Here is a 19,605-nt window from a genome sequence, read left to right on the forward strand (position 1 = left end):
TATGCACCTGTAGCACAGTCCCAGTGTTGAGCTGAAGGCAGGACTACTTGGCAATTTGTAAAACAGACATTGGAGCTATAGATCAGCTACTCAGAAAACAGGATGCACACCTAGAAACAGCTCTCTGCTATGCTTTGCACAGCAGTGAGAAAAGCCAAGTAGCCAATTAGGAAATGAAACTACTAGCTTGGGTGTTTCTCATGCCTACCTCCAGGTTCTGAGCAGTCCTTGGCCAAACCTATTCCTTCTGTTTATTTTTAAGCAAGAAAAACTCAAGGTTACTATCTAAGTATGTAGTTAAAGATTTTTATTTTCTTTTACAGGATTGAGACATATCATCTCAGAAGCCTCACTGAGGATACCAATGTCGTCCAGATCTCGCAGGACAAGAGAGTATGAAACTAGGGATCAATTGCCTGCTCGTTCAGCTTCCCCACCAGTCCTAGAGTCTAGTGAGCCTGAGACTGAAGGCTTGGTATTTTATCACATGGATCTTTATGGATCAAAGGAGAGGTTTGATATCTTTACTGAAGAGCCACACGGTCAAGGAGACAGATCTCTGGAGGATACCAGAGAGGAATCTGCACCGAGCAGCAAAAAACTTCAGAGCACACAAGAAGCTTCCTACGACTTGGGAAAGGAGGTTGAGGAGCTGGCCAAGATGTATGGACTTGATGAGGATAGAGAAAAAGAGCTTGAGATCCTTGGAGGACATCTGGGGATGGTGGAGAGCAAATGGCTACCTGCTCACACAGGAAAAGCAGGATCACAAGCCTCTCTATATAATGTGTCAAAAAGCAGCTCCCCAGTGAAAGATCAGGGTCAAAGCACCAAGTATCAGGGGTTTCCTGGTGAGGCTTCTCAAGATGAAGATCAGAACAAAGGAGGAGCAGACGATGAGGCTCAGAGCCACGCATGGTCCAGAGAGGGGCTTAGCAGCTGTGGCATATCAGACGAGCGGAGCAGCCAGGCAGTCAGCGAGGAGGAGGAAGCAGCCAATGTTTTTTGCTCCACCTGCAAGATTCCAATCCGAGCTTTTGACAAACTGTTTGGGGAGCACAAGGATCATGAGGTGGCTCAGCTTCCCAGTGCTGTGGAAAGCGAGAAGGTAAGGGTAATACAAGCGTGGGCTTCGTTTGTACTGCATGCCCATAAAACACTATTCAGACATACTGAGAATCATGCTGTGTTTGGTAGGAGGAGATTCATAAAAACATGTGCAAATTGGAAGAGCAGATTGCTCAGATGGAAAGCTTTGCCAGTCACTTAGAAGAAATCTTCATCACCGTAGAGGTAAGGCATTTCTTTGTAGGCTAATTCTGTGGTGCTGGGTTTAGACCTATTTTGACCGAATCACAATGTTTAGTTGTTAACGTGGTAATTACTATAATAAAGCTCAGGTTTATCTTGGGGTTTGCCTAGGCTGGGATACTCAGGAAAATTCATCCCAGTGAATTTTTAAAGTGGATTAGCAAAACCACATTAAACCTTTGCACAGTCACTTTCATTCAGAAATAAAGTGATCCCCACTCAGGTAATCATATTTTAAATGGCTGAGGACCTGTGATCCAACTAATCCATCCACAGTGCACCCGCTGTGTTCATTTGGACTCACTTACAGAAGCGCCAGGCACAGCCCAGCCCTTGGACAGAGTGCATCAAGCTACGCAGCACTGGAAGGCTTGCGCTCCTGCTCGCCTGATGTCAACTTGGCCCCAGGGGAAGGGGCCCAGCTGGCAGCAAGTTGAATTGAAGCAGTAACTCAAGGCACCTACTGTCTTTTCTCTGCTGCATGTGGCACAGAGGAACACTGGTGCCTGAGCAGTGGGCAGCTGCTGGCAATAAAGCCTTGCCTACTCCTTAAATCCTCCCTCCTAATGGTTCCTCCAACAGGGAGTGAGGATATAGGCATTAGCTGCTCAGCTCCCCTAAAGCGAATCCATGGATCCCACTGGGTTGCCATGGTTTCTCTAGTGGAAGGATGTGCTTGACTGTGTAGGAGGAAATACTTGGGAGATCTTGGCTAGAATGCATCCCTAGTAGTGCTCCCCGGGCTCACGTTGGAAGTGGCTGCCCTGCGTCATTGTGTTTATTATAATTTCTGATGCTCTTATTTTGTGTGGAACGAAATCCAATACTCTGTCATGCCTCAGTGGGGGTGAAGGATTTGAATAAACCCCTAAGCATGCAAATTAGTCAAATAACAGTTTCTACGTTACTGGCAGTGCCTCCCTGGCAAGGAGAATTTTAGACAGGCCTGACTAAGATTTTTCTCCGGCTGAGCTGTGGATCAGGCCTGACAGCAAGGAACAAAACCCTAAATGCCTTGCAGGAAAACTTTGGAAGGCAGGAGCAGAACTTTGAGGTGCATTACAACGATGCAGTGCAAGTGCTTGCCCAGAAATATGAAGAACAGGTGGAAGCACTGGGGGAAGAGAAGAGAAAGAAGCTGGAAGCTTTATATGGGCAGCTGGTCAGTTGTGGGGAACATCTCGACACCTGCAAGGAGCTGACAGACACAACCCAGGAGCTATACCTGGAAAATGACAAAGCTGATTTTATGAAGGTAAATAATTTAAACTGGCAGATGCTCTTTGCTGCTTGCAAGTAGTCCCCAGCTGGGAAGTCCCAAGTGACTTTATTACCATAGAGCATTTGGAGAGCCAGGGTCCACGGTGCTGTCACTGCTCCAGGTGCTTGCCACTGACTCGGCAGGGCAACACAGTGGAGCCAAAGTGCAGCAGCAGCAAGAGGTTTGTCACTTGAATGCTCAGTGATTTATTAGTCTCTTTGGGGTTCAGAGAGAAGACGTCTCTCCACAAAGCTTACCTCAGGAAGTTCTAGCAGCGTTCATTGCCTCATGCACGCTCAGCTCTCTTGCTTTATTCTGGGCTCACAGCAGGCAGACCGATGCAACTACTTTGGAAGATGTTTCTTTTTCTTGCTCATTTTGTTAGAAAGTTAAGCTAAACAGGAGGCTCCAAACTAAATACATTAAGAGCTCCTGCAAAATGATGGATGAATCCCACTGCCAAGGAGATGTCAAGAAGTAATATTTCTTTGGCAGGTAGAAAAATAATTGGAAAAAAAAACACCCTAAAATTTTAACTGCTGATGAGTGATCACTCATCTGAGCTGTCCTGTGATTTGGGTAGGTGGAAGCATTTCTATAGTACAGCTAAAGTAACTTTTGAACTAGGCATTAAACAAATCTCCTCTCTAACATCTCCAGTCTGTTCCAATGGATCGGCTTGCTGTTTCAGTCCATCCTGCTGAGCTCTTTTTGTGACCCGACTTTCCTTTCCTCTGCATCCCCGAGAATAACCTTCTTTTCTCCCTAGCTCTTAAGCAATTTTACATCATCCCTAGGAACCACTGTTTCAGCCTTTTGGGGGGTCTGAGGCTCCTCTCCCAGAATAGCACTAAGAAGTGTATAGGTCTTGATTAGGATGAGCGCTCAGCCTCAGGGCTTAGGTTTCTCCAGGGACTGCATCTCTGTCTTCAAAACAAACGGCCTCCGTCTGCCCCACTGACTGCAGATCAGTGCTGGCTCCTGGTTTCCTGGGATGTTTCCAGTGTGGCCTCCAGCTGGGTAAATTCTGACAGTAATGTGTACTGCTCAGGCTCCCTCCACATGCAGATGACCTATCACTAAGTTTTTTTCCCCCAAACGTTGTTGGTTTCTGTTTGTGAAGGGTGTGTCAGCCGTTTGCACGCTTGAGGAAGGAAACAGTCTAGAGCCTAGATGGTAGTCTCTGCCTGATATTGCACGTTACCCTACTGTCTGATCACCCAAGATCTGTCAGTTTGAATGCATAGTTAGGCAGGGCTTTGCTCTTTGAGCTGAATGAGATTCAATTAGCTAGCTCTAAAGGCTGTGTTTGAAACAAGTTCATATAAGACAGGTTAACAGCATGATGTAGTCTGTCTCTGGACTAATGCAAGAAATAGATTCTGTCTTTAACTCTCTCTCTCTCTGTCTTCTACAGGCAGCAGTAACCATGGCTGACAGGTAGTATCCAAGTCTGGGATGTTGAATTGCATTTCTTCCTCATTATCTGACACTATTATTGGAGACACTCACATGTTCTCAGTTTCATTCAGGCACACAGATGTTAACTGATGCTACTAGAGCTATCGAAGTCTTTAGTCTTTCTGGTTTAAACTGCAGCAGGGTAAGTTGCTCTAAAAAGTTTAACACTCAAAGCTAGTTCTGAGCCAATTTCAAAAAACCCAAAGGGAGAGTCAGAGCATGAATAAATCGCTGCTTTCAGCTTAGTCGTAGCGAACTAATTTCAGTGACTGCAAAACAGGATTGCTAAAGATCTTAAAAGAAATGCTCTGGATACAAATTTGCCTAAAACGGATCTCCCTAAATAGATATATTAGTAACAAGCTTATTTATGCATTAATGTAAATGGATAGAGAGTCAGGCTGTGGGTGCTCAAAACAGAGAGTAAAAGATCTTGGAGCAATTGGAAGAAATCTTAAGGCACACTCAATCAACTGCAAAAAATATGCATCTTAATTCACCGTCATCCATTATGAAAACACACAGAAAAGACTCCTTTATTTCAAATATTACAGCACCTAAAACCTGGAGGCCCTGCATAAGTAGTAGTGTCATAAATTCTAAATAATGAGCTAACAGCTTGCTTCTCACAGGGGAAATCTCACTCGCCTGCTCAGCGGGAGCGCTGCGTGCAGCGGCCAGCCCGCTCTTTGAGCGGGACGCACAGAGCGTGGTCTGTCAGTCCCATCGGGATCCAGTTCTGCTTGGGTCTGACAACTTGGAGCACTGAGCTGACCTATGACTACGTATCTCCGCGCAAAGGGCATGGGGACACTGAGCTTTGCGCAACTGTGGAAACATTGTTTTAAGGAAATAACTATTATTTTAGAGTCTGCTGTTCCTTGATACGTGGTATCGTAGAAAGATATCTATATTGGTGTGGTACTTTCAGTTAGACTTTTTTTTTTTTTCTCTCCCCTCTTACGATTGTAGACTGGAAGAATTCTTAAAGAAGGAAGTGGACTTAGAGCTCTCAATGCTGCCAGAGTTTGAAGAGAGAGTCATTGATTTCTCTGAAGTTGAACAATTAATGAACTCCATTAATACTATTCCAGGTGCTCTTCCTATCTGATCATTATTTCAGACCTATTTGCATTTAATAAAGGAAGTGTATTAAACAGAAGTCCATTACTTCTTTTAAAGGTGAAATGCAAAGGCAAAAATAGCTTCTTCCTAGTTTTCCTTCAAGATTTTTTTGTTCTCCAATGTATAGAGATACACTGGAAGCTATTTTGGAATTTTTTTTTTCCATTTGTTTTCAGTATAAAATTACTGTCACTGTTAAGTTTGGCCTTCCCTACTCTTTCTGGATGATTTATTGGAAGATTCACAAAGATTCACCGTTTCTGTTCAGGGGTCAGCCATGCTGAGGTGGTAATTACTTGTCTTATCTTGTAGTTGCTTGAACAAAGTAAAGATTGCTTGAAGCAACCTGCCCTGCTTCTCTGAATAACCAGATTCAGAGGCTTGATTTCAGTGGCTTGATCCTCTGATGTTTAGCAAGCGTTTTTCCTGTCATCCCTGGGAAATAGAGCAAAACTCTTCCAAATTTCTCAGGATTAAAATAAATAAACAAACCCACCCCAGGGAACACATTGACTCATTTTGGCACATCGTAAAGAGTCAGAAAGGACAATAAGCATTTTTGCTACTTTTGCATTATGTTTTCTCATAGTAAAATAGCATTTGCTACTTGCTCCTTTGCGCCGCTGACCCAGTGTTGGGCAGTTTTTCCTTCACCTTTACCCACAGAGGCTCCTCAGTGCTGGAGCTGGCTGGCACTGGTGCAGTTCCTGGCAGACGTTGCTCCTGCAGGGCTGCGCTAGCTCGCTAGGGAACAGCAGTTCTCAGCCACAGGGGAGGTCAGGTTTATAGAGAAGGCTTAGGCCGAGGTTTATGTATTTTGTTGTTTTGATTTTGATTTGAAGCAAGGCTAGCTCATACACCAGTGATCTGATTATCATGTCAGGGGTCAGGGTCAGCTCCTAACTTTTCTCCATGTGAGAGGAATATCAGACTCTACTCAATGCCCAGGCTTTGTGTAAAGGCTTTTGTGAAAGGAGAGGTGTTTGCCCATGAACAAAAATATCTTGCTTCTATCAAGGAAACATACCCTTCTGTCAGCAAATGGAAATAGGTCCTGTTCTTGGCTGTCCTGCACGTTCACGAATTGACCTGTTTTCCTCTCCGCAGCTCCTTGTGCCCCCGTGATCAATCCCCAAGCTCCCAATGCAGCGACTGGCACTTCACTGAGAGTTTGCTGGGGCCTCTTCTCAGACGACACTGTCGAGTGCTACCAACTGTGCTATAAGCCTGTGAGCAACGAGAGGTGCAGTGAGGAACAAGCAGGTAAGGAGGCCTAAATGCAAGAGGACAACTTGACCCCCGCTGGCCAAAACAACTGGTTCCCAGCAGCGTTCTCAACACTGGCTGTCACAATGGTCTTGGTATATGTAGCTGGGGCATGTTACGGTCTGGCACAAAAGGAACAAAACGTTCCCAGCTCTTCCAAACGTACGTCAAAGCTACCTAGTGGAAGATAGGTGAAATCCAACACTCTGAAGTGCCTCTGAACTTTGCCATGGCAACTAGTGCATCTTTTGTAGTGACCCTCCCTGACACCAAAACTGTCAACACTTGCCACCACAGCTCCTGTTTCTGGCTTTATTACCCTTTCCCCTGCCAGGTCTGCTGTGGTGACCTGTCACAGTGGCAGAGATAAGACCAGAGGAGCAGCTGGGATAGCTGGAGTGGGAAGGGGGCAGTGGATAGTCAGTTCTCAAAAGCAGCTTTTCCCTTTCTGGGGCATGGGGACTGCGTTAGACACAGATGTGCTGCATCCGCTGCAAAGCACAGTATTTTTAGAGGACGAATCACCATATTCTCAGCATGCCCACTTAAACCCCCACAGTCATTTTACAGTTTATCTCAATGCTAATAATAGGCTGTAACTCCCCATCACCCACACACACAAAAAAAGAACCACAGAACCATCTCAAAATGTCCCAGCCTGGTAATAAAACTGCATTTGCTAATAATACTGTTCCAAACCCTTCTATTGAAAGCACGCAGTCACTTTTCCAGCGTAAGTGGAAGCCTGTAGGGTGCCAAATAGCCTGTTCAGAAAGAAAAGCAGAACCTGTCCAAACTTTATAAAACAAAGAATAAGAAATGAGCAATGAAATTGCTTCGACTACTGTCCCACTGCTAGGATGAGCTACCAGGCAGCATCCCCAGAGTGGGAACATGCAGGGTCTGTTCAGAAAAAACTCAGTGACAGCTGGGTGACATTCCTTCCTTTTTTTTTTTTTTCTTTCCTTTATTTTATTTTATTTTTTTCTTCTTAAATGAGTGACGTTGCTCCTACAGAAGCTGATGCCTTCTTTGATTTATGCTTCCTTAGAGGAAGGCATGATGAAGCAGCCTAGCAGCTAATCGAAAGGCAGGGATGACAAGGAGCTCTCCTGAACTCAGCGCACAAAACAATGAGCCTCAGTTCCGTTATCTGAGGAGGCTTTGGGTGGGTAACAAATATACTGTAAATGCTTTGTTGTTTTCATTTCAGAGCATATGCTAAAAGTCAAAGAAACATACTGCACCATCACTAATCTGTTGCCGAATACACAATATGAATTTTGGGTCAGTGCTTTAAATGCCTCTGGCATCAGTCCACCAAGTGAAAGAGCAGTTTATGTAACAGGTAAACATATTTTGTTAATACAAGTATGTGACCTTCATAGTAAAATTCACTACAGTCTCTGGATTTTATGCCAATACTTTCTGGGTACTTTTTCCCTTTCTACTGACTGCAGGGGAATTTCTTATTATTCCTGTTTTAGAGTTGAGAAAACAGAAGCACAGAGACAAAAATCACTCACTTAAGGGCAAGCATATAGGGGAGCTGGGAGCAGGGCTCACGTCTCCCAGTTCCCAACGCCCGTATTGCTCTCCCTTTATTGGCCTGTAGGCATTTTGTGGGTTCACGTACTATGCTGCCTTTTGTAACTGCAGTTCAGTCAAGCACGTTTTCATTAGTGGGGCTTGTCTTAGGGAATTATTCCTGATAGCTGAACTGCAACGAGATTAAACACAGACCCTAGTTCTCTTTTTGTAAAATCCTGACACATCAAATTGAGCAAGTCAGAGCAAGCCCTTCAAGCACTCACTCCAGAGATCTTTGACATCTTAGAGCAGAGAAGGGATGTCTATGCCACCTCGCAGTGGCATAGCTAAAACCAGTGACAGAAAGAAAAGGGTTTTAGGACTTGTCTTTATCCATGTTCTTTCTCTGGCTAATTATCTTGGGACCTTAATAGTCCAAATGAAGTCTTTGAATTAGTGTTTTTTTTGTATTTGAATTATTATTTGAACTATTATCAGCCTGCTTGCTGTTTGTTGTCCACTGAAGAAAGCAGATTTTTTTTAACCATATAGTATTAAATAAACAACTATGTTCTTTTTTTTTTTTTTAAAAATCTTCAGAGTCAGAGCGTGTTTGTTGCAAACCTTGTCAAGCTACTACTTAAAATTGCTCTTTTACCTACTTTTTAGCTCCTTCACCACCTACCATTAAGACTAAAAAGATCCGAAGCTGTGAAAACGCAGCACTCGTGTGTTGGGAATCTAGAGACATTAACCCTGTTGATTCCTACACGGTCGAATTGTCCAAGCTGACAGATGAAGAAAACGGGGACATTATTACTGAGTGAGTCACTATCCCATTGAGTCCCTGATTTGTAGAGATGAAACCGTTTCATGTCATGTGGCACCAGCTTGAACTAAGAAAGGATCCCTGATTCTTTGGTTAAAAACCCAGGACAATGTATTCAGAAAAGTACAAGTCTAAGGATGTGCAAAACAACCTCTGGGGAACTGCAGCCCATATTGGGCATCTGAAAAAGTGAACTGTGTAACAAGAAGTATTTTAGTAGCCTGTGATTTGATTTGCCTGGGTGAGGAAGTAGAAATTCTCAGCTGTCATTAGAATCCACCCTTGACATTAATGACAGCAAGATCAGGCATATATGTATTTGAGCTTTTGATGCCTAAAAAATTTATTGGGCTAAAGTCAGGCCAAAACTACTTGGCTGCAGAGGCCCCAGACTGGTGCTGCAAGGAGGAAGCAGCTACATTTAGTACTACCTTTCAGTGTCCCAAGGTATGATGAAAGAATATGCTTGTGAATCTCCTCTTCCTTTCTTCACTATGACTTAACCCAGCCAAAATGAAGAAGTATGCGAAATCTAATCCCAGAAGTCTAGTTCTATTACAGTGACATTCACATAACCTCTCCCTCCCTGAACAGCAAGCTGGATTTGCAAGTTCATCCATTAGATTTTGAGGAGACAGGAAGTTTAAATCCAGTTTAAATAATTTGCTGCAGTTGTTTACGTGATGACTGTGCGAGTATTTCATAACAAATTATTTAAAAGAATTACATCTCTGTGTTTGAAGGCTATCCATGAGGAGCCTGTCATATTTTTTCACTTTTGCTCTTTGCTAGAAATGGTTTGAGGACATTTTTTTCCCTGCATTTTACAGCTGCAGAAATATCTTTCTATATGAAGACTGAAATCTAAAAATTCAAGTTGTGTTGTCTACTTGTGAGTGGTCAGATGAGACAGTACTATTTTTCCCTCTGTACTCTGGGTAGTGTAACTCCTGTTAGGAATTTGAGGTGACCGCTTACAGGAAAGCAAATGTTTTACATTTGTAGGAATTCAGCTTTGTGAACGGTTCTGTTAATAAATTTCATTGAATAATGTTAATGGAATATGAATATACAGGGCACTGGGAAAAGGGCAGAAGTAAACGTGGGGAAAAAAAAAGGGGAAGAAAAAAAACACATAGTCTGTGACAATCTCCCACCCCTGCTTTTGGCACCTGGAAATGGTATAGTATTGTTGAAGGGTTACATAGAAGCTGATCGTATAATTTCCTCTTTGTTGTTCAAAAAAATAATCTCAAAGGCTTGCCTTTATTCTCTACCCTATCATTTTCCATGTATTTATTTTCTGCAGATCTATTATTGGGATCCCTAACTGTGAAGCTCTAATTCACCTCCAGCCAACACAACACTATCGCATCTCTGTTAGAGCTCTAAACCTGGGTGGCTCCAGTGAAAGAAGTGAACCTGTACTGATACACACCACAGGTACTGTGCAACTCTGATCAACTGTCTAATGTAGCATCTATTATCTCAAAAGAAAGATTGCTGCTGATTTCAATGGTCTTTGGATTAGGTCCTAATCTCTTGTAGATAATTACACGCTTGGTAACCTTCTAGAAAAGAAAAAACTTTTTGTAACAATAAGGGGATTGCTTTAGCTCTGTAATTCAAAATTATTTCTGTTGAGCTCATTTCATACTTGAAAGTTACTCATTTCTAAATAATGCTAGAAGACGAGCTAACCCAGTGCCCCCAGCCATTGCCAGCTAACCAAATACTGACACACCAGTGAAGAAAGTTGAAGCGTGGTTTTACTTAATTCCAGAGATTACCTTGTAACGATGCTGCTCCTGGAAAGCATGGCTGAGGCAGTCAGTCGGCACATCCCAGAGTTGTTTGCATATGCAAAACCTTCCTGTGCACACATTAGAATATCTCCAGCTTGGCTGAGGGAAACTTTGCAGTCTGGTTTCCTCAGTCTGGGGTAGCTAAGGAAAAAGGCAGTTCTGCTTTGAGCTGGAAGTTTTGCAGTTGGTAGCTGACATAGTTAGTGCCACAGCAGGTAAGAGTTAACACTCTTCCCCAAAAGGAAGCTGGAAACCCTTTCCCCTCCCAGCTATCTAATCAGAGCTCACTTTAATGGCTCATAGATTGACACCTGTTTTCATTTGGACCATTGCTAGAATGATTGTGCAGCTTCACTGGGGTGTCTTGGACCTCCCAGGTCCCTCACAAATGCACTCTGCACCGTACCTGTGCCTCTTCTGCACTCACCTTCTGTGAGAGACTTACAAATTGTGCTTATTCATCAAGCTGACCACCTATCCATGTAAGATATTAATCTAGGAAAGGACTTTAACACAGCATTGGCTATATTTCAGTAAGCAACCTGTGTCTGCTACGCACCAGTAACACCTGAGAAAAGCAATGATCTTTCTTAAATCCCTGGAAGGGAAGGCTGTCAGTGTGTTACCATCATTTGTGTGTGTTTCACCTACTTCAGTCAAACTCAGGATCTGAAATTACCCTTTCTGCTTGCACAGCATGTGTGTGTTTTCAGCAGCACATGCCTATAATTGCCCTGTCATTGCTTGTATTGTATTTCCATGGAAGTAACTTGCATTTTGATTATAATGATTTCTTTTGGGATTAGCATGGAGAGATTTGTCTTCCCAGGGTCTACACTATGCAAACAGCTGATGCAAATTGTTCTGCCAACTGCAAGCGCTCACCTCCAACACTGGAAATGACCTTTGGTTCTTACTTAGCGAAGCTGACACACAAACACGAACTACAAACAGCAGCTGTGACGTGCACTGAAGCTCATCTGAGCACAGTGCGTCAGACCTGCTTTGTGAAGCCTCTGAAGGGGGAAAAGCAGAAGTATTTTCATCCTGGGCTGACCTCGCTGACTTAGCTCTCTGAGGGTTGCTCTGACCAGAAGCTGCTTCAGCATAAGAGGTGCTCGCTGTGGTGGGCTAGCAGGGGTCCCTTTCCAGCCGCATCTCCCACGATAGCTGAGCACACACTGCCTGGCATCAGGCAGCCCTCAGAGCAGCTGCTAGAGTCATCCTGTTGAGGAGGCACTTCCCAAAGGGTCACCTGCATCAGCTGTGTCTAACCCACTCTTGGTGAAGCCCAATCAGGAACAGGTGGGGGAGACCAAAATGAACGACCCCCTACACTGGGGGGTGGAGTGGGACACCTTTGCACCTTCTCTTCAAACAGTACCTAGCATTTATAGGGAAGAGTAGGGCCATGGAGAGGCCTTTAAACTCCATTTCCTCCTTTCAGTGCTTAAGGATATACTACTTCACCTCTGAGAAGGAAGACCTGGAACTGGACACTGCACTGCAGGGAGGACCCCTCACCTTTGAACAGCTGCTTCCTAGGCAATGTTTGCAGCTTGAAGCCTTGGTTGGGTTCAAAACCAGGTTAAGGCCTGTTTTCTGCTTCTCACAAGGCTGTAACTAAGCAATATTAAGCTGTAAGTTATCTCTATAACACCTGTTTATTTATAAGCCCTGAAGCAGACAGACTTGGCCTTTCAGTCAGCCAGATTCTTTCCAGAATGCTGGTTAAACTTCTTGTGGATCCAAAGAGCGTTTCCCCACACCTATGCTGCAAGCTCTAATGCCAAATGGAGCTGCTGGAGCTGATATCCTCTAGCATTCTCCTCTCTTACAGGTACCTACTTCTGTCTTAATGAGGACACAGCCCATCCTTTACTGGCGATTCTAGATGATGGATTTACAATTGCATGTGATGAGCTGGAAAACCCAGAGTGTGATTTGCCCGTCTACGATAATAGCTTTACAAGGTATACATAAGAATTTCAGTTGCAATTAATGCATGTGGTTTGTGGCTGCTTCCCCCACCACACGCCCCTACCTTGAATTTAAATCCCACTTATTGGTATGGCAACTCTTGTCATGTTCGGTCCAGGTACCAACCAATGATAAATTCCAGACTGCATGCATGTGTATAATATATAGTGTTTGTTTTAGTGTCTTGGTTTTTGCACAGGTGAACTGTAGTTGTCTTTTTAGGCAAATGCAAACACCTTTGTGGGCACTTTCAAAGGACTAGAAAAATACTGATTACTCGCCTTTTAGAAAATCAAATTTCTTTAAAGGTATTTGCAGTTGGACTCCAAAAATGATAATTCAGTTTGAAGTGGTAGGCCATTAACCCCCTCTGCTCTTCTTTTTAACCGTTTAGTTTAGAGGTAGAAAAGGACCTGCATTTTGTTCCTTGGTTTTCACAGGCATTGACATTTGGTTTAGGGAGAGAGGGAAATCTCTTGAAACTTGAGATTGTCCTCACTTGGTGTGAGCACAGAGGATCTTAAAGCTGACTGTTACATCTGTGCTTTGTTTTTTTGTTTTTGTTTTTTTTTGTTTTGGCATGGAACAGAAAGCAAAAGACTTTGTTTCAAACCGTTCTTCACTTCATTTCTCATCTGTCTGTGCTGGACATACCTTGGTCACCGACAAAGTGACCTACGGATATTAATGGAAGACCTTCCTCATAGTCTCTTGGAGAGTAAAACCCCATGCTTTCCCTGGGGTTCTTGATTCCAGACACTGTTACTGAACTCCCTGCAGCTTGCTGCTCCTTTCTGAGAATTTCTAAGGTGGCATATTCCTATAACCTACACCATCTCTCTTTGCATGAGATGTGTACCAGCTTTAGCCATTTCTGAAACTCTCTTCTCATTTAATTTAAATCTTTATAGCACCTAAAGAGCTCTGGCAAATATCACAGGAGAAAAAAAGATGAAAACCCATAAGCTCTTAATACAGTAGTAATGGGATTAAAAAAAAAAAAAAGCATAGCTATTAGGTTCTCTTTTAATTACAGTGATCCACCACTTGCACACTTCTGAGACTTGAGCTGTTTCTTCCTGCTGGCTGATGCTCCCTCTCCCCTGCCCTGTCCTCTACGTTCTCTCTGTAGCTGCTACTTTGGAATTTAAGCATCACTTAGAAGTTAATGCAAGTTAGCAAAAGGGATTACAGATGCAGCAGGCCACAATTATGTGCAAACCTACTCACACATGTTGGGCACCTTGGGCTATATTTGAACAGGCGTTTACATGCCAAAGCAAATGCTGAAAAGGGAGAGGGGTATGAACACTTACCTCTTGCTGAAAAATCTGGCTGAGTTGGTCAGCTCATACCATTTGGGCCTATAGATTTTGCTTTAAAACAAAATTAGGCCCTTTGCCACTGAAGTGGCAGCCTCAGCTTGCTGAAATGCATCGGTTTCTAGTCAGCACCAGAGAAACAGCATATAAGAAGGACAGGCATCTGCAGACACAGATTAACATAAACCCACAATTTAGCCCCTCCATGGAAATGCAAGGCTGTTTTTGCCACACAATGTTACTAGGGGGGTTGGTGGAAAAGAGCCAGGACATAGAAGATTCTCTTCATTAAAGTCATCAAGATGAGCCAAAATGGGATTTCATCTACCTTCCGTAGGGTGCTTTTATGTTTCACAGAAACACAGCCAGAGCTGGCACTCATCTCATTCTGAACTCTGAGGCTGAGTTTTTGATGCTACTGTGACCTCTCAGAAGCTTCTTTCATGCTAGGATACTGTGAAAAAAATAAGTTCTCAAGCCAAAATCACTAATACACACATGATAAGGAAATTACATAGTAAACACTTCTTTCTGAAGTTATGTGATCTCCAAAAGGCTAATGTCTTTCCTAACCACAGCAGCCCTTGCAGTCAGACTCAGGTTTGCCTTGGTGGCTTTGCAGCACTCATTACTACGGCAATACTTGTTTCACGGAAGTTTGCCCATCCATTTTGCGTTGTTACTTTTCCTTTTCAAACTTTTATTTGCACAGCTGCTGAGTCCTAATTTCAGCAGCTTTTATGCTACTCCCAAGACATCTACATGCACTTCTAATAAACTCTATACTTGCTTTAAGTGATTGCTGCTGAGGTGGCACAATGTACAGCCCTGTCTTGCTGTGCAAGGCCATCCTTACATACCAGGCTCTCGGCATGCTGGGAGTGCAGTTTTTTCTCAGCATCACCTGGAGCTGGAGGAGCTCAGAGCGTTTGCCAGCAAGGTTTTTGGCCTTTGTAATTTACATCCTTGGACAACCTACCACAGAAACATACAGGCTGCGACTCCATGTTTAAAATTTAGCTGTGTTTTGACACCTGCCCTGCCCTGTGATACAGCAATGACAGTTGATACACTGTGTACTTTTCCTGGCGGAAAGCTTGGGTGTAGTCTTTCAGGACTCATGCTGCCTTCTTAAATTGAGTTAAGGTGTTTCAGAAGCATTTGGCATAGATTATTTTGCCCAGCTTTCAAACTTGCATCTTCAAAGTCCCCAACTCCTTTGACTCTGAGACAGTACCTGTAAGTCAAGTTGAAGGGTCTTCCTTCGGGGTGTTGTCTTTGCCTGTCTCTCCTACGCACCTTTTTCAGAATCATCTTTTATGTGGTTCCTTTGATCCTCATTTCAAAAAGGTTCACCTAATCCTTTCGTGACCTGGGTACCTAAGCCTACTCCAAGCTCTGCTACTGTATTCAATTCTTGCTAGTCCATCCAAATACTGTACAGGCAGCTCTTCCTCTCCCAGCTGCCCCAGGAGTTTCATGTTACAGTGCTCCATTCCTGCTGGTGGGTGACATGCAAAGCCCTGGGTTGTTTGGGAGGAAAATACAAAACCTGTAACCCTTTTCCCACACAATACTGGGGTTCCCTAGAGCAAGTAATAATTTATCCAGAAAACCCAGAGAGCACAGGCTGCTATTCTCTCTATTCCTGAGAAAGCTCAAGGAACTCCTTTATTCAGAGCTACATAAAGATAAAAACAGGCTAGGTGTCACAACGAAAACTGCAGGTTCTGAGTCAGGTCCTCAGCACATAGGCTTCACTGTAGTTTTAAAAAAAAAAAAAAACAACCCTACCCTGCACTGCTAGGGAGACAACAAAAGTGACTTTTAATTATTGATATGTAACATCCAGGTACATTATATACCTAAGGATTTTAATCAGCAGTGCCAAAGATCCCTGCCAAAGCATGTATTCCTGTCTGTTTCCTACAGATGTATTGGGATCCTGGGCAGTCTGATCCCATTTCCAGGAAAGCATTACTGGGAGGTGGAAGCTGAGGAAGATACAGAATACAGAATTGGCGTGGCTTTTGAAAACACTCCAAGACATGGTTATCTGGGGGCAAACAACTCATCCTGGTGCATGAGACATATCATCACACCATCAAGGTAAGGGCTGTGGAGGCTGCTGATCCCCTACAGAACACTTCCTACAGGTACACCTGCAGGCAGAGCAGCAGAGAGCTCCTATTTGTACAGGGCAGCCACAGATTTTATATCAAAGCTTAAACCAAGTACTTAACCAGAGGCCTCTGACATTCCATCTTTGGCACTCTGAACTGTTTTTGGAAGGATACTGGAATCTTTAAGCAAATCTTACTGTTAAATGACAGTCTTACATTCGAACAGGCAATCCCAACAGCAAGTCTAAATAAAAGCTGCGTTAAGAAAGTTGGCTGTAAAGGCCTTGCTCTAGATCACTAAGACACCAGTGGGAAGCCAGCCAGTTACAGATCCACATAGCCTAGAAACCATACATGGTATCTGGCTAAACCCAGTGGTATCCAATTACTTTTGATCTCTCTCCTCTATGAGGAGGTACCTGACGGCTGTACCTGCATGCAGAAATGTCAACTCCCACTTACGTCTCGGTCGAACCTGCTGGCTCTCCCCAGGACACCAAAAGCTGTGTTAGTATCATCTCCTTTGATACCCATATAAAAATTCAGGCATACTATGAAGCATCCAAGGAAAGAAAGCAATTCACATATCCAGGGTGAGATTCATGTATCCTTTCTTTAGCCACCTACTGTAGGGTGAGATGAATCAAGCTCTACCAAAGGCTAGAAATGGAGTCTCAATGGCCAACTTAAACATAAGGTAAGAGTTCAGTTCCACCCAAGGGAAGGGGAATGTCCTAACTATCAGGCTAGAGATTCCGACTGCCTCTTGTTTATTAGATAGACCCCAGTTTCCACTGGCTGGGAAGCGCTCTGATCACTAGTTCTGCTGCAATAGGATGGTGGCTCTACTCAGAATTGAGTCCAGCACTTTGGATCCCACACAGAGCTTGGTCAAAGGGCCATTTGAAGGCATCCCCAACTATTTCCTACTGCTTCTCTGAACAGCTCCCTACCCAGACTATAACAGCTGCCGTTGTGCCACTGGCTCCCCTTGAATGGAGAGCCTGAACGCCCCGAGCACACACGCCATTAGCAAACTAACGACAGCATAGCATGGTCCCAAAGATGCCTGTCCTCTGCCTGCTGGTATGCAGGGAGAGGTTTTAAATGCAGCAGTTGGCCTGCTGCATAGTCAGAGTCCTTAGTAGTGCTGCCGTTCACCTCCCACACAGCAAGAAATGCTGCTTAATGAGGGAGACTAAACCCACTAAAGTTAATGACTCTCCCTTACACTGCAGGAAGGCTAATTTGATTTCCTTGCTACATTGAGCTAAGAGGTACATTGAAGTTTGTTCTCACTCTTCTGGAGCAATGAGCGTGGACTTCAGGGGAGAGAAAAAAAGAGCTGGGCCATTGCTTGGTTTGAGTCACTGTCATACCCATTTCTACAGGGAAATTTTCTCAGATTTGAGTGGTGTGGGTGGAAGAGGTGGTTAGGGAAGAAGCTGGCCCTCATGAAATGCCAGATAACTCACTGCAGCCAAGTAAAATTTCTCATTTCTGCTCAGAAAGGCACAGGTTCCTATAAAAGTCTCATATTTTTTGCTGCAACATGTCACACTAGGGAGAGCTGTTCTAAGTAACTGTTAAAGGACCTCAGCATTACTCAAACAATGACTACCTGGGGGAGAAGAGAGCTCTCCTCATGAGGAAGCTGCTCTTTCACACCAATGCTATGTACAGAGCACCTTCCTAGCCACCACTAATCTACAGCCCAAGAGCCACAATTAAAACAGGCCACCCTCTAGTAAATGAATAGGCACAGCTGGTAAGGAGGGTCTAGTCTGCTCCAACACTACCCTGGCTGAACAGGGAGGTTTTGTAAGAAAAGTAGCCAGAAATGTCATTTAGAGAATGGAGTTGGAAAAATGAAGCCAAATAATCTAGATGATGCCTAGCCACTCTCTGAGTCAGGCAGACTCTGCCCAGGGGATTACGCTCCCTCATTGCTGCTCTGAACGTGGGTGGGAGCAGTTCCCATGCCTTCAGCAGGCAAGAAGGCTCAGTACCACTGGCCCCTGGGGAGTAAGTGGGCTGCATTGCAGGACGTGAAAGGACAGGACTGAGTCACCTCTCCACCTCTCTCCTTGGCAGCACCTACAGCTACCTAGCTGCAAAGCTGAGGAGATGATCGTGTTGCTCTCAAGGAGGTTGAACGGCCCTAACACAGAGCACAGCTCTTCCATGGAAGGGACAACTTCTGACAAAACCTAGCAGCACAGGTGCACCCTCTGATTTACCACACACCTGCACTGCCTGTTTTCGCTGAAAGGGAAAAATTGTGAAGTCCCATGTCTTGCTCTAATCTTGTCCCAGTCCAAGGGTTACCACCAGTCTGGGATATGAAATAAAATGCCTATTACATGGGCTAGGCAGGCAGGTCTGTGCATCACGGGATAGGCCTGTATGGAATAGGAGAGCACACCACTGCTGGGCAAACACAGCTATTGCTCAGCAGAGCAGTTGAGACTGAGGTGCACACACACTGTGCATTCAGGAGAGGTGAGACCGTACTTACCCTGCACACGTGAAGCAGCAGGAAACGCACCCTAGAACACAGCTGTGTGCACAAAATGCTTGGAGAGCAGCCAGCGTGCCCTCAGTTAGATATGTCTGTTTCTCGTCTACAGGCACAAGTATGAATTCCTGCACAGCGGGATGACGCCAGACATCAGAATTACTATTCCCCCCAGACGGATTGGCATCCTGCTAGACTATGAGAACTGCAAACTCTCCTTTTTCAATGCAGATATTGCCCAGCACCTTTACACGTTCAAGTCACACTTCCAGCATTTCGTCCACCCCTGCTTTGCTTTGGAAACACCTGGTATCCTACGGATTCATAATGGCATTGCGGTGCCCTTGTGCACTGCTTTCCCGTAACCTTGTGTTCTGCAACTGCAGCATCCCCACATAACTTACTTTGAGAAAAGCCCTCTCTCATCATTATTGGCTCCATCGTGCTCTTTATATACCAGCTTTCTCCCATGAAAGGTAGTAAAACTTCCCTGGTCCAAAGAAGCTGCCAAGCCTGAGCCCTTAGACCCTTAGAGTTTCTCTTCTCTTAAGCAGGATCTCAGCAGAGAAGCACTACAGCCGTAAAACCCATCAGCATCCTGGGCCTGTTCTCAGAATTCTCCGCAGTTAGAAATGGATACCATCCCTCTCAGAGGTGACGCTACCACCAAGCAGCAGTGACAGCTGGATTACTGCTTCCCCTAGTACCCATTTTATGCCTAGGGAACTCCCCTGTTCCTAAGCAATCATTAATTCCACTCTTGTGTCTGCTGAAGAGCTAAAAAGTCGAAGAAAAACAAAAATAGCAGACGGCATAATCACTGTACTGCTGCTAAGACAGAGCTGAAAACACTCCAACCATGAAGCTGAACTCACAATCAAGCATTCTTGTTGCTACATGAAGTCTGTGACACAAGATGATCAAATACACCTCCCTTGTGTGAAACTGTTAGCTCGTACCTTGCACTCTGAGGCTTTTTGAAATAAGCATTCACTATAATCTTAAATATTAAAAGACATTTTTTACAAAATGCCCATGCTTTTCTTTCATTCATCCAGGGGAAAAAAACAAAAC

At 44.2% G+C, this 19,605-nt stretch overlaps 1 protein-coding gene across 1 annotated transcript; it reads left to right on the forward strand.

Annotated features, from left to right (window-relative positions):
• The first annotated feature begins 233 nt into the window (after positions 1-233).
• Positions 234-19,557, forward strand: FSD2 (fibronectin type III and SPRY domain containing 2). The gene is made up of 12 exons (XM_009681308.2): positions 234-1,108; positions 1,198-1,293; positions 2,333-2,566; positions 3,990-4,012; positions 5,006-5,127; positions 6,266-6,421; positions 7,638-7,772; positions 8,624-8,777; positions 10,093-10,226; positions 12,429-12,561; positions 15,823-15,999; positions 18,644-19,557. Exons 1-12 carry the CDS (start codon positions 365-367, stop codon positions 18,894-18,896), a joined length of 2,361 nt encoding a protein of 786 aa, XP_009679603.2. The 5' UTR covers positions 234-364; the 3' UTR covers positions 18,897-19,557.
• Positions 19,558-19,605: the final 48 nt, after the last annotated feature.

This window comes from Struthio camelus, chromosome 12 (assembly GCF_040807025.1).
Source record: "Struthio camelus isolate bStrCam1 chromosome 12, bStrCam1.hap1, whole genome shotgun sequence".
Taxonomy (NCBI): Eukaryota; Metazoa; Chordata; class Aves; order Struthioniformes; family Struthionidae; genus Struthio; species Struthio camelus.

Coding starts and splice junctions, on each gene's coding strand:
- FSD2 (XM_009681308.2), top strand. CDS start 365: ATGTCGTCCAGATCTCGCAGGACAAGAGAGTATGAAACTAGGGATCAA. Junction 2,567..3,989: donor ACAAAGCTGATTTTATGAAG/GTAAATAATTTA, acceptor TGTCTTCTACAG/GCAGCAGTAACCATGGCTGA. Junction 8,778..10,092: donor AACGGGGACATTATTACTGA/GTGAGTCACTAT, acceptor TATTTTCTGCAG/ATCTATTATTGGGATCCCTA.